General features: G+C 41.1%; 1 protein-coding gene and 1 pseudogene across 1 annotated transcript; one reads left to right on the forward strand and one right to left on the reverse strand.

Moving 5' to 3' along the window:
• Positions 1–1,140: 1,140 nt before the first annotated feature.
• LOC146615606 (uncharacterized) lies at positions 1,141–6,214 on the forward strand (annotated as a pseudogene).
• Positions 6,215–9,305: 3,091 nt separating this feature from the next.
• Positions 9,306–12,163, reverse strand: LOC146615607 (C-type lectin domain family 10 member A-like). The gene is made up of 6 exons (XM_085373754.1): positions 12,094–12,163; positions 11,887–11,988; positions 11,560–11,706; positions 10,734–10,876; positions 9,775–9,878; positions 9,306–9,456 (listed from the first exon to the last, which is right to left on the reverse strand). The coding sequence occupies exons 1-6, from the start codon at positions 12,161–12,163 to the stop codon at positions 9,306–9,308; spliced, it is 717 nt and encodes a 238-aa protein (XP_085229880.1).
• Between the last annotated feature and the right edge of the window lie 407 nt (positions 12,164–12,570).

Below are 12,570 nucleotides of genomic sequence, written 5' to 3' on the forward strand. Positions count from 1 at the left end.
AGTCTGAAGGAACGTCTTGCTTTTGCTGACACCAACTGTGGTCATGCAGTCCAGAAGACCTTTTCCCCTTCAAATCCAAGTAGTCTGTATAAGCAGTTAGCAGCTGTCCTTGCAGTTTAAGGTAAAAGAGACACATGTTTCTGAGATAAGGCTGACTATCACTGGCTGAACTAGCAGATGACCCGCGCGGGAGCTTGGGATTGTTTACCTAAACGGCCCTAAACCGTTTCCCATTCATTCTCTATAGTAGTGCTAAACAACTACGGATGTAATCTATTTTTGGCCACTACGGTCTTCCGGCGCTGTTGCGAGTTTGAGATGCTGCAATTTTTAAAAATCTCCACTTTTAAATTCCGGGAGACAAAACAAGTAACGCACCGCTTGCAACACATCTCAACGATCCTCGTTCATTGATCAAAGGTAAGAAACGTCGTTTGCAATAAGAGTAAACCAACAGAATACATTTACAGGTGTATATTACAGGTAATAGACGTGTTGCGATTGCATTTACGAAGCATCCATCGCTCGGTTAAAGACAGTGGGAGTTTATCCGGTGTTGTAAAGTGGCACGGTAAAAAATGAATGAACCTGCTCCTTAAATAAATCGCGTGTTCCATTCACGTGTTTTACTGTTGAATAAACTTGGTAGGTTTCTGACTGCTGTGACACTGACATTACAATAATGTGGTATAATTAATGCTAAATGACTTAACCTGCATTTTTTTTAATTGGTATTGCATTCATGTTGTAATGGTCAGTAATGTTATCTATACGACAGTCTTGATATCTCACTAACATGAGCAATGCCCTCTAGTGTACGAATAAACACGATAGCTTAAATAGGTATGTCAATAATCTGCCTGCAGTTCTTATGTGCCATGACTACTAAGCAGTTGGCACAAATTTTGCATTAAACCATGAAAGGTTTTTATTTACAGACAGAACAGTTTGTAATGCCTGGAGAAAAAACACTTATATCGCAAATGTTTATTCAGATTTTGTCTCTTTATTGTTCTCCTGCATCCTGCTTGTCTAAACCCAGCCACAATGTGCAGCAAGATTATAACCTGAAATGTCTTTGTTTCTGTTTGGAATCAATTTTGTTTAATATAATTGTTTATTTTTTCACTGCATGTTAAGATGCACAAGAAAGTTGCGCCATATCCAGGGAAAATCTCTGTGGTGTTCCGCAAGGGGCCACTTGGATACCTTCTCCAGGACCCGTCAAAAGAAGCTCGACGGATTAAAAATGACCCCAAACGTCAGCACAAGTCTGCACCTGTGAGGGAGGACGTTGTACGTCAGAATGCTCTGACTGTCGTCTATCAGAGAGGAGGGGATGCGTCTGACATGAAGGAAGTGCAGGGACAGTACATCCTGCAGTTTGGAAAGTATAAAGGGAAATCTTTCTGGTGGCTTCTGGGGAATGATGTCGGATACACCATGTGCCTGATCAAAGATCTCCAGAAGCAAGAGGCTGCAGGGACCTCTGTGGAAGAAGGGCATAGCAAGGAGAGCTTGCATTCATTTGTACAGTATGCCCTCAGCTTTGCAGAGATAAAGACTCTTCTGAACTACGAGGCCAGCAGAGTGAGTGTTGCTGCAGAAGCCTCTGAGGATGATCAGCTGGTTGGCGTTGGCTCACGAGCCAAGAGCACCTGGAAGGAGATTTGGGACGGCAGAGGTGACAGCTATGCAGACTTTATCATGAGGAAGAGCTGCAGTCAAGGCACAGATGCATAAGCTGCAGCAGTACCTGCGGAAGAAGCAGCTTATGCATCTGCTTCCACAAATGCTCCAACTAAACCCCTGGGTAAGTTGTTTTAAGAATATTTTAATAATGTTGTTGATGTGACATAAGTTCAGTATATATTTATCTAATTGTTGCCTGCATCATAAGGATGGATGAGGATAAAGACCTGGAGGACGCAATGCTGAGCATCTCACCTGTAAAACTACAAATGCAGAGCTGTAAGTACTGCGTTATTACTAAATGTCAGAAGTCTGTTTCTGTCTCATATGCCTCTGTCCTCTGTCTCTGCATAACTAGTCACTGTGCCAGCAGCAGCAGGGTCCACACCCAGAGGATCTTCAGGAGCAAACACAGGTTTTCAAATGAAAGGTTTCAGAACTGGAGTACAATAGTTTTCCATGAATTGCTCTGCAAACTGAGCCTGAACTTGAACTTTTATATATTGTCTTGTTCTTGTTTTGTGTGTTCTGGCCATGTTCCTCTAATAGTATGGTTGTATGCTGGCATTATGCTAACTGTCCAAAGGACTATGAATTGATACCAACCACAAAGAGTATGTGTTCTTGTTCTCTATGAATGTGTTAAAAACAAATTAAGTAGCAGTAGTTACTAACACCTGAATGCATGTTGTTCACTGACTTATACCGCTCCTCCTGCTTTGATGTGAAGAGGTTAAAATGATTTGGTTTGGCATTTCTGTTGCATATAAATATATTACATTTGTTTTTCAATGAGAAACAGGAGTATGGATGTGTGAGTTCCTACTAACAGCAACACTCATATACAGTGTAAATTATGAAGTTGCTGACAAGTTTTCTTGTTGTAGTTCCATCTGCGGCGCTGTCCATACCACCGTCCAGTACAACTGCTGAACTTTAGGCCTCATCAGCCGATGGTACAAAACAACTATAATGTTTTTCACATAATTAAATGTTCTTTTTATTGTGTCTAGAGTAAAAAAAAAGTTTTTTCTATTACTATACCTGTAGGTGCAGCCTCAGGTGTGAAGAGGAAGTCACCTGTGCCCCTCCCACAGGAGCTGGCATTTCTACTAAAGGAGACCACAGGTCAGTCAAACAGAAAGGCCTGAGTCAAATCCTGGTCCCTCTCTATTTTCATTTATAGTTGATGTTCAGTTAAACATCTGCTTAAAGCATAGATCATTAATGATAGCATATTATTCACGCTCACGTTACATTTTGTCATCTTGCTCATAATTTGCACAAATGAATTACAGAATGACTGCATTAATTTGTTTCAGGACCGAGTACAGATGCTGCTTCCACATCTGTGCGCAAAGTGCTGACTTTTGAAGACAGCAGCGAAGATGGTGAGCGTATACAGCATGTCTTTTTTTTTCTGTGTATTCCAACAGCAACAATATAAGAGTAACACTGTTTTGTCAAATATTTATGTTTCAATCCCAGCTCCTTCAGCTCAGCCAGCTGTTCCAGTTCCAGTAAAGTAAAAGTAAAGTGTAAAGTAAAGTGTAAAGTGTGCGTGTTAGTCCCCATAGGGAAATAGTTCCTCTGCATTTAACCCATTCACCCAGTGAAGCAGTGGGCAGCCACCAGTGCAGCGCCCGGGGAGCAGTGTGTAGGGACGGTACCTTGCTCAGGGGTACCTCAGGGTAGCCGTTCAGTGGAGTCGAACCCCCGACCTTCCGATCATGGGGACATCACTCTACCTACTGAGCTATCCCTGCCCAGTGGCTGGTTATGAGTATGACCTCAGGAGCTGGAATTGTTCTCCGCACCAGAAGCTGTGGATGAAGACTGAGCTTCAGGACGTTGGACTGTGGCCTGGGTCTCGACCAGTGCGTCACACAGGGAACGCGATTTCACTCTGGCGTCTCCCTCCACAGCCTGAGATCATAGATACAGTGGCTGACCTACCATTGCCAAATTTCTTCCAGCTCCACCCCTTCTTTATTTGGAAACCTGAGAGTGCTATCATGGTCAGGTTAAGAAACAATTATATCTTGCCATGTCTCCATGGTTGCTTTCGTTCACAAGTGGTCTCTGCTGGTGTGGGCAGGCCACGAGTAATTGTTTGCACCAGTGGTGAGTATTACATCCTGTCCTCACGACTCTGCTGCAGGGCTTGTCAGAGGAACTGGTTTGCTGACAATCCACGATGGCTGGAGAAACTGCCCAAAAGGTTTACCAATATTCTCCCTGCTTTACTTACATACAAAAAGGCCATCTGCAAGACTGTTATGAATGAGCTCAGGAGGACTGGCAAATCTCCAGCAGACATGGCAAACCAAATAAATGAACTCATGCACCTCAAGTACGAGCAAGCTCACCTGGCGTACCTCCATGCCACAGATTCGGTCTGAGATTCTGAGGCAGGAGCACGTGGACAGAGGACCATTGGGCAGTTCCTGAGGAAGGAAAATAAGCCACAGGAGTTCAGGTCTTATGAAGACCCACATGCCTGGTGTGGCGTCTCTGTGTCCAGCCATTACCTGACTGACTGCCTGCTCAATGAATTCCGATGTCAACATCCAGCCATATCTAAGGAGCTCGGAAAGAAAAGCGTCTGGACTTCTTTGAGTTGCTTGAAGATGTTTCACCTCTCATCCGAGAAGCTTCTTCAGTTCTAAGGTCAAATGGTGGAGAGTCCCAGATTTAAACCCAGTGGGAGTTTCCCCCCAAAGAGGGACAAAGGACCCCCTGATGATCCTCTACCTAATCACATGAGCCCAGGTGTGAAAGCGGGTGTGGGTCACAATCAGCCAGGGTTTCGGGGGAGCTCATTGTGAAACCTGGCCCCACCCTATCATGTGATTTCCTGAGGTCAGATGGCCCAGGAAGCCATTTACGTCCACTGTGAGTGACCATCTTTGAACAGAGGCGGTGGTTTACGGCACCAACTGTATGCCATCTATAATCCAGTTTTGAGATCCCTTCCCAGACGCCTTAACACCCACTCACATCCTGGGCCATCTGACCTCAGGAAATCACATGATAGGGTGGAAAATCTATCGTGGGATGCCTGGAAAACTACTTCTGCTGTTGTTGCTGCGGCCACATCTGGACCAGTGGCAAACAGCTGTGCCTCTCAAACCCACTAAAATAAGAACGTTATTGTAAAACTGGACCTGTTCCACTGCCTGAGGTGATTTTCGCGGGAGTGCACCTCTGAGCATCATCCTCTGTTCAGCACTTTCTGCCAGCTTCTCTCTGCTGCATTCTCAGTGGTTGATCAGGCGGACCGGAAGAGGCTCCAGGAAGCTTATAAGTTCTGTGGCATCCATCCTGCTAATCCCACAAAGCAACACATACGGGAGCACTGCAGGATCCAAATACCACAACCCACTGAGCTGCTGAACAGAGTGGAAAAGGTCCTGAACCATTTTCACCTGGCCACAGACCCCAACAACGTCCCACTCTTCAAGCCATCCATGCTGAAGGTGTGGCACATTCAAAGAGTGCACATTCTGCGTGGCTGCCTCAGTGACCCTGGATTCCTGTCCGAGGCACTTCACAGCAGGAGGGTTATCATTTCCACCAGGCCCAGTGGATTACCAGGACTCATGTATCCACTGAACTATTCCAGGCCCAGGGCATGACAGGGGTGGCACAATGGAACTACCAAAGACTGGTGGACCTTGAGCAGCCAGGTGTCAGTCTCCCTTCTGTTTTTGAGTCAGCTCTAGTGGTGGAGTTGAATGCAGCCTCCAGAAGAGTGACTGGTCAGGAGAAGTGCCCTGCACTTCACCTCTCTGACAGAGACACTGGAGAGCGATTTGGGCTTGAACACAGAGAGCCAGGCTGCCGTCCAGTCCCTCTGAACTGGGACAAACACAAAACCCTGAGAAAAGATGAACCGGCTGCCCTTTAGCCCCCATCCTCTGTTCCAAAACCTGTGGCTGCCCAACTTCAGGTTCCAGCAGCGGGACCCTCCTCCAGCCTGGCACCGCTAGGTGTGGCATCCCCTGCACCAGCACCACCTGTCACCCACCCTTTCTCTGGTGCACTTTTAAAGCAGGAGTTAGCATCAGAAGACACCCAGCAACCTACAACAGTCATGGGTAAGTTAACATAATGGTATTGTCAAACTGTAATTACTAGTATTATTATTATTAATATATACGTTATTATTATTAGTTCATTGCATGATATATGAGTAACTATTACTATTGTTTCCCAGAAATCTCTGAAGCTCTACCTCTGCCGATGCGGGCCTCACCAAGGAGTGCTCGCACTGGACCTATAAAGACAGGTGGACAGGTTTTTGTGCTGGACCACACACGCTGGACACGACCCATGAAAGAGGCAATAGATGATCTGTTGGAAAAGTACCATGGGAAGAAGGACAACCTGAAGCTTGTGGATCAAGATTATGCAGACATGGTCCATCGCTCGGCTACAGATCCCAACAGCCTGCTGCATCCCACATCCAAGGTGCACATATCCCCTGTATGTGAAGCACTTGGCTAAACTTCTCAACTAGGGCTGGGCCATATTATACCGTACGGTAATACCGGTATAATGTTAGGCAACGATAGGAAAATGAAATATCGCGATAGAATATGAGTAAAACGCGTGCCTTTTTTTTCATACGCACATGGCCGATTGTTGAGTGAAACAGATAAACCAGAATTGGTTTGTAAAAATGGTGCAACTTCAGTGATGTGGTTTGGTGTTTGTCCGTCAGATACACAACAAAGCACATTTTTTTGCAGAACATGCAAGCGGCCGTCGTTATTGTCGTATTTGTCGGACTAAGATGCTCTTAAATCTGGGAGTAATCTGGGTCCTAAACTCTGTATACTTCAGGTCAAACAACACTGCAGCATCACTGAGAGTTAAAAACTGTCTAAATTCTTTCATCTTTAATAAAACGATCAGCATTGCTGCTTTACCAGGTGTAACTATGAAGTTTAACTTCCAGGCATCCATGAAAACAAAATTTATTATATTTAACGGAGTTAGAAGTTAGCAGGAAGCTAGCGGAAGTTAGCTCGCTAGTTTCGCTAGTTACCTAAGCATGATATTGCATGTTCTGACTGAGAGATTTCTGAAAAAAATCAAACGTACAGCTCTGCTATCACTTCCAACATAAATGAAGACAGGAAACTAAACAGCAGTGACGTTTGTAGGGTTACTGAAGTTGGGCTAGCTGGTATATTACGTGATCACTAGCGACACAGCTATGTTAGCATAACATAAACAGTGAAGCTGGAGGACGAACACTAACACTTTTCCACTTATAAAAGTTAACGTGAAGGTTCCTCATGGTTAGAGACAAATGCAATCGCATGGCAGGATGCTGTAAACGGACCACACTTCAGTCAGGAGAACAACTGAGATAATCCATCCACAATACGAGGTTAGTCATTAATATACTGCAACAACATGGGAATAGAGCAGCTGCCAGAGAATTCAACATTAATGAATCAATGGTACAGAAGTGGAGGAAGCAAGAAGAATGAGTTTAATAAAGTTTGATTTATCTGACTGCTTTGTTTTGCTTAATGTGCCTTATAATCCTGTGCACCTTATGGTCCGAAAAATACGTACTGCACACTGCAGTTTAATGTTGCAAAGCACCTCTTTTTAACTTCAGTGGATATTATACATGGTTATGCTCAGGATATGTCAGCCCATTTCTACTGGAAATGCCTTTTGGTTAAACTCTCAGCAAGGAATTTGCATTTGCACTGTTACATTTTTATAAAGCTTTAATGTACATAAAAACCAGCTTCTTGCTTAAGTGAAAATAAATAGAAGGTTGTCTTTTTGCGCTAGTAATTTTGTGGAGTTGTATTTTGTCTCGCATCAATTATATCGTCAGTTATATCGTTACCGCAAATTTTCAAATATATATCGTGATAAATATTTTTGGCCATAAATCCAGAGGAACTAAACTTTGTTGTTGTTTCTTTGGGCTCAATTTTGCCTGAGGCTGAAATTGATCTGATTTCTGACAAGGACACAAAATGTTTTCTTCTTTCAGAAGAAAACATTTTGCCAATAATCAGATAAAAAGATTGTTGAACCAGGTGGTATTCTCTGGAGTTTAAGACCAAAACTGAACTCAGTGAATTGACATTAGACTGGAATTCATAAGATGAATAGAAATACTGCTGAAGCTGAATGATATATATATGTGCGTGTGTGTGTGTGATCTTTGTTTTCTCCAATTCACCAGGTCTGTATAGTTCAGTATGACTGTGGTACATGATACAAAAGAATAAATACAGAAGAATAAAAACTTTATGTGAATAACTTTACTCTTCTTAAAAATAACTCATAAAACAAGTAAAAGTACAAATGTGTACAAGTTAGAGACTTCCTCAGTAAGTTTACACTCTTTTGGAGTGATTTTAATTGTGTGTTAAAGACGAAAGAGATTAGAGGTAAAGTAGAGGATGAAAGAGTCCATCACTGAGGCCGTCTCTCCTGCATGAAGTCCAGGTGCTGGTTTTCCAGTGTGTGCGTCTGATGGCCCAAAGCTACCTCGGAGCTGTAACAACATCTTTCTCCAGTTTTACTTCTCATCGTGGTAACACAAGTGGTGTTCCTGTTTAAATTTAAAACATCTTTAAAAAGTAATCACATACTTTTTCGGTGATGTGATTTTTTTTTTCTACTTAGCGGGAATATATTGTCTGCTAAAGATTGTTGTGACTGTTAGTTAGGGTTAGGGTTTTTCTTTAAATAGCTTGGGGTCCCTCTAATCGGGAAGGACCCCCAGCTGTTGGGGGAGATCAAAAGATACTAGAAATGCACAGCATGGGTTATGGAACCAGTTTCCTGCAGTCATAACTGTATTTCAGTCAAAATGCTTTTCAAAAATGCATGTGGTTATTTTAATAAAATAAAATAAATGAGATTATTATATGAATAAAACAGTTAAAATAAGGCTGGCAGGACCATGTCCTTTTCTGCATCAGAAGGGAATTTAATTTATTCATTTAACTATTTATTTATTATTTATTTCTGTTATTCATTTGGCAGGGATAATGTCAAACACATTTATTGTATACAAAAAAACAAAACAAAAAAACCCACTGAAAATCAAACCAACCAGCTTCCAACCAGAATATAATAAACATTTAATTAATGCAGTAGAATTGCAACTGGAGGTGACACATTCATTATTGTGCTTAATAACTGCATACCTGAGAACCTTTCAGCCATGTTTTTAAACTATAATTAAAACTCTCCAAAAGTATTTGTGTAAAAAGTTCTAAATTTCCACTGACCGTGCTGAAACACAAATAATTAACTAAATTAATATAAAAAAAACGTTGAATGAAATTTAACACAACAGCCCTCTGCAAATGAAGCTCTTGTTAAGCCTAACCATTGAACCAGCACTACAAGTTGATAAATGTTATTCATAAAAAAAGGATCTACAGACAATAAACCAACTTTAGCCATAGTGGATTTAGCTTAGATTTGATTGGATTTCTATAAGCTGGATACCTATCCTCAGTAGAATAACTCTAAAAATGTAAAAACAAAACAAAAACACAAAAAAACAAACAACAATGGTTGCTCAATTTGCAAAATATGTACACATATCTTCGTGTTTCTTATGACATTTTTTCACAGACCCAATGCAGAGAAGCTCCACATGAACGATCATTCCACAAAGTGTTAGCAGGAGTTCTGATATGAGCACAGTCCTCTTCACCCCACCGTGTGTCTCCAGCACCATTATCAGGTTGATTACTTTCCCAATATCTGGAAGGTCCGTAAACAACACATTTAGTATTGCTGAGAAAAGAAATGAATTAGATTAGAAAAATGTATACAAGCACAAAAGCCCGGAAGAAAAACACCTTTTAGATCAGGGAAGTGCCAAAAGTAGTGTCTATTTTTGTTACTTGTTTAGTTTCTACTGGTGTTGAGTAAAATGTTTAGGTGATAATATGCCATACAAAAATGCCACAACTCAATCTTTAAAATTATTTTTATTATTATTATTCAGTGATATCTTAAGTCCGTTAATGAGGTCATTTCTACATGTGCAGAAAATATGCTGCATGAGTGAAGACTTACTTTAGAGTCAGAGGAGTTCCGTCTATCCATTTCCACTTTCCTTCTTCTTCTTTGTCATTTAAACCAATCCAGGCTGGGTTCTGAGTGAGTGTAATGAGGTAGTTCTATTCAACAATAAGAAATTCTATTTAAATGACAATATAGTTCAGTATGTGGGTGGGGTTTTTCAGTTTTATCTGAGCACATAGAAAATGATCAAAGATTTCACTTGATACAACTTAAGCTTTTAATATATCATTTACAATGGTGTTATTACAACTTATACATCATTGCTAGGCTGCATTTTTATTTGCTTTCCCCTCCCAAGGGCAGGCTGTTGCCATCATGAAATGTTCACAAATTCTAACTCTGTTGCTCCACATTACATTAAACTTATTTTAGCAGGAAGTAATCTTCAAAGCAGCAGTTTTCTACGTAGTTATTTTGAAATCTAAATAATCACACAGATAGTAGTCCATATAATTGTTATAATCTGCTGATATATCCACATGGACATATCATGGGATTCCAGCAAACAAAGATTCTAAATATTTCAGATTACTCGGTGTACACCTCTATGTTATGCGTGTGAGTTTTCTTGTTTGCCTTCAGCTTAGTTCTGTTGGTATTTTGACCTCATTAGTTGGTGTCCCTTGTGTCTTCTTATTACTTTTAATTCTTGTCTGGTGATTGTCTTGATGTTGTTCAGCTGTGTCTCATTCCCTTTTGATTTCAACTTCCTTAGTTTGCCCTGAAGAATATATGATCCTGTCTCGCTTTCTCCCCTGTGTGCTGTCTGTTTGTTTTGGTTTGGTTTTAAATTTGCTTCATATTTTACATTTTTGTATCTTGGACCTTTACATTCAGCGTAAAAAATGTATTTATTTATTTAATTTTAATTTGGGTCTACTTTCTGCATAGACTGACACACATTTATAAATATGAAAGAAAAAACACCCACATGCACACAGACATTTTACCTGTTCTTCAGGGCTCTCTATCACCACTAGATCTGCTCCTTTGTTTCTGCAGTCCTTTCTACCTTCATCCCAGGAACCAGACCTTTCAGAGAGGAGATAACAGCTGCAGCTGAACATGCTCCATCTTGAAGGACACGTTTTCTCTGAAAGAAAGATTGAGCACAAAATACAGCACCAATTTACTCATACTAATAATGAAAGTAACCAAAATTTGTGTCACTCAACACACAACAACACAACAAAATGTTGGTCACCGTTATAAACTGCTTGTTTTAGATACCTGGAACATCACTTCTCTGGTAGGGAAGGAGTCTGAGCATTTGCAGGAGGTTTACAAATACTTCCTGCAAATACACAGCACGGGTTATAATCAGTCTCTGGCAGAGACAGTCAGAACCTGTAGCTTGAGGTTTTCCCAAGCTTTAAAGTAGACTTTGACCTTAAGGCTGGGGAATGGATCCTTGCTACTGGTGAAGCTTATGAACCAAGCAGCAGCTCAGAGTCCTCAACTGTCTTGGAGTCCCTTGATGGGGTGCTCGAAGGACCATTTTCAGAAACTCCTTTGCAGGCAGCACCAACCTGCGACAGGAATGTGGTCATTTTCTTTTGTTGCGACAACCCCCAAACCAAAAGGTTTGCACATGAGGCCTGGGAAATTGTCACCCAAAGACTTGGGTGTGTGATGGCCTCATGGGAAAAAAAAATCTCTTTTTGGAAGTCTAAGAGAGAGGAAGCCATCTACCACTACCACGTGTGGGGGTGAGGGGAAGAGGAGAAGAGAAAGAGACTCAATAACTAAATATTAACAGCACATACAAAGACTTACTCTGTTTAGACATCATCTGAAGCCTTTCAAGTTCCTTGGTTTTCTCAGTGAGGTTTGCCTGGAGCAGGTCTCTCTCCTCAGTCACGAAGGAAAGGTTGTTACTGATGGCAGAGAACGCTGCTGCTGAATCACGTAAGGAGTTGCAGTCTGAAACAGATTGAGATGGATGCTTTTGAAACACAAAACATTGCTTCCTTCCATCATTCATTCATACTTACTGTGTCTGTAATTATGTGAATTAAAGTCAAAATATTTAAACTTTTTTAAAGTTGTTTCAGGATAGGCTGATAGAGTTTTGAGTCTCTTCAAATGAAGAACCAGACTCACAGCTGACACCAAGGATGATGAGTCCAATCAGCAGGAAAAAACTCAGCAGGCCCAGAGAAAGAATAATAACTAAATTGAAACCCCTCTTAGAGCTCCTTGGACCTGAAAAAAAGAAAAGATCAGTGAAGCAGTGCACTGTACAAAAGATTAAAGACCATCACAAATGATAAAATACATCCGTTTTGTTTTCTGCCACTTCTTTCTTACCTGTGTAATTTGTTGAATGTGTTGGGTAGGAAAGTTTGGCACAATCCACATTAGCGTAAATCTCCTCCATCGTTCCGAAGGCTGCAGACTGTTTCTGTCAGCTCTGCCGCACTGGTCATGTAAATTGTGAAAGTAATACTGATTTCAATCACTTGTTTTTCATCATTAGAGGAAGTGAAATGTTTCAGATGTTATTAATATCGTTACAAAACCATTGAAACTAGCTGTGATCTTCAAAAGAAAAACAAAAGGAATTTAAACTTTCTTTCTGTTCATAGTTCTCTGAAAAACTTCCTTAATCAAAGAAATCACATAAAAGATCTGAACCTCAGTCAAAGACCTTTCACTTATCGAAAGTATCCATGCTAATAGAATTTGTCAGGATATTTTAGAGGTTACTGACTCAAAATGATTTATAGACATTCATTTTGTATACTGAAACTGTTCAACTGTTGTTTTTGCAACCGTAACTCGAAC

The sequence above is a fragment of the Diplotaxodon limnothrissa genome, linkage group LG16 (assembly GCF_057381915.1).
Source record: "Diplotaxodon limnothrissa isolate DT_005_m linkage group LG16, D_limnothrissa_male_GT1.1, whole genome shotgun sequence".
NCBI lineage: Eukaryota > Metazoa > Chordata > Actinopteri > Cichliformes > Cichlidae > Diplotaxodon > Diplotaxodon limnothrissa.

Coding starts and splice junctions, on each gene's coding strand:
- LOC146615607 (XM_085373754.1), bottom strand. CDS start 12,163: ATGGAGGAGATTTACGCTAATGTGGATTGTGCCAAACTTTCCTACCCA. Junction 11,707..11,886: donor CATCATCCTTGGTGTCAGCT/GTGAGTCTGGTT, acceptor AATCTGTTTCAG/ACTGCAACTCCTTACGTGAT. Junction 9,879..10,733: donor TAGAGAGCCCTGAAGAACAG/GTAAAATGTCTG, acceptor ATTGTTGAATAG/AACTACCTCATTACACTCAC.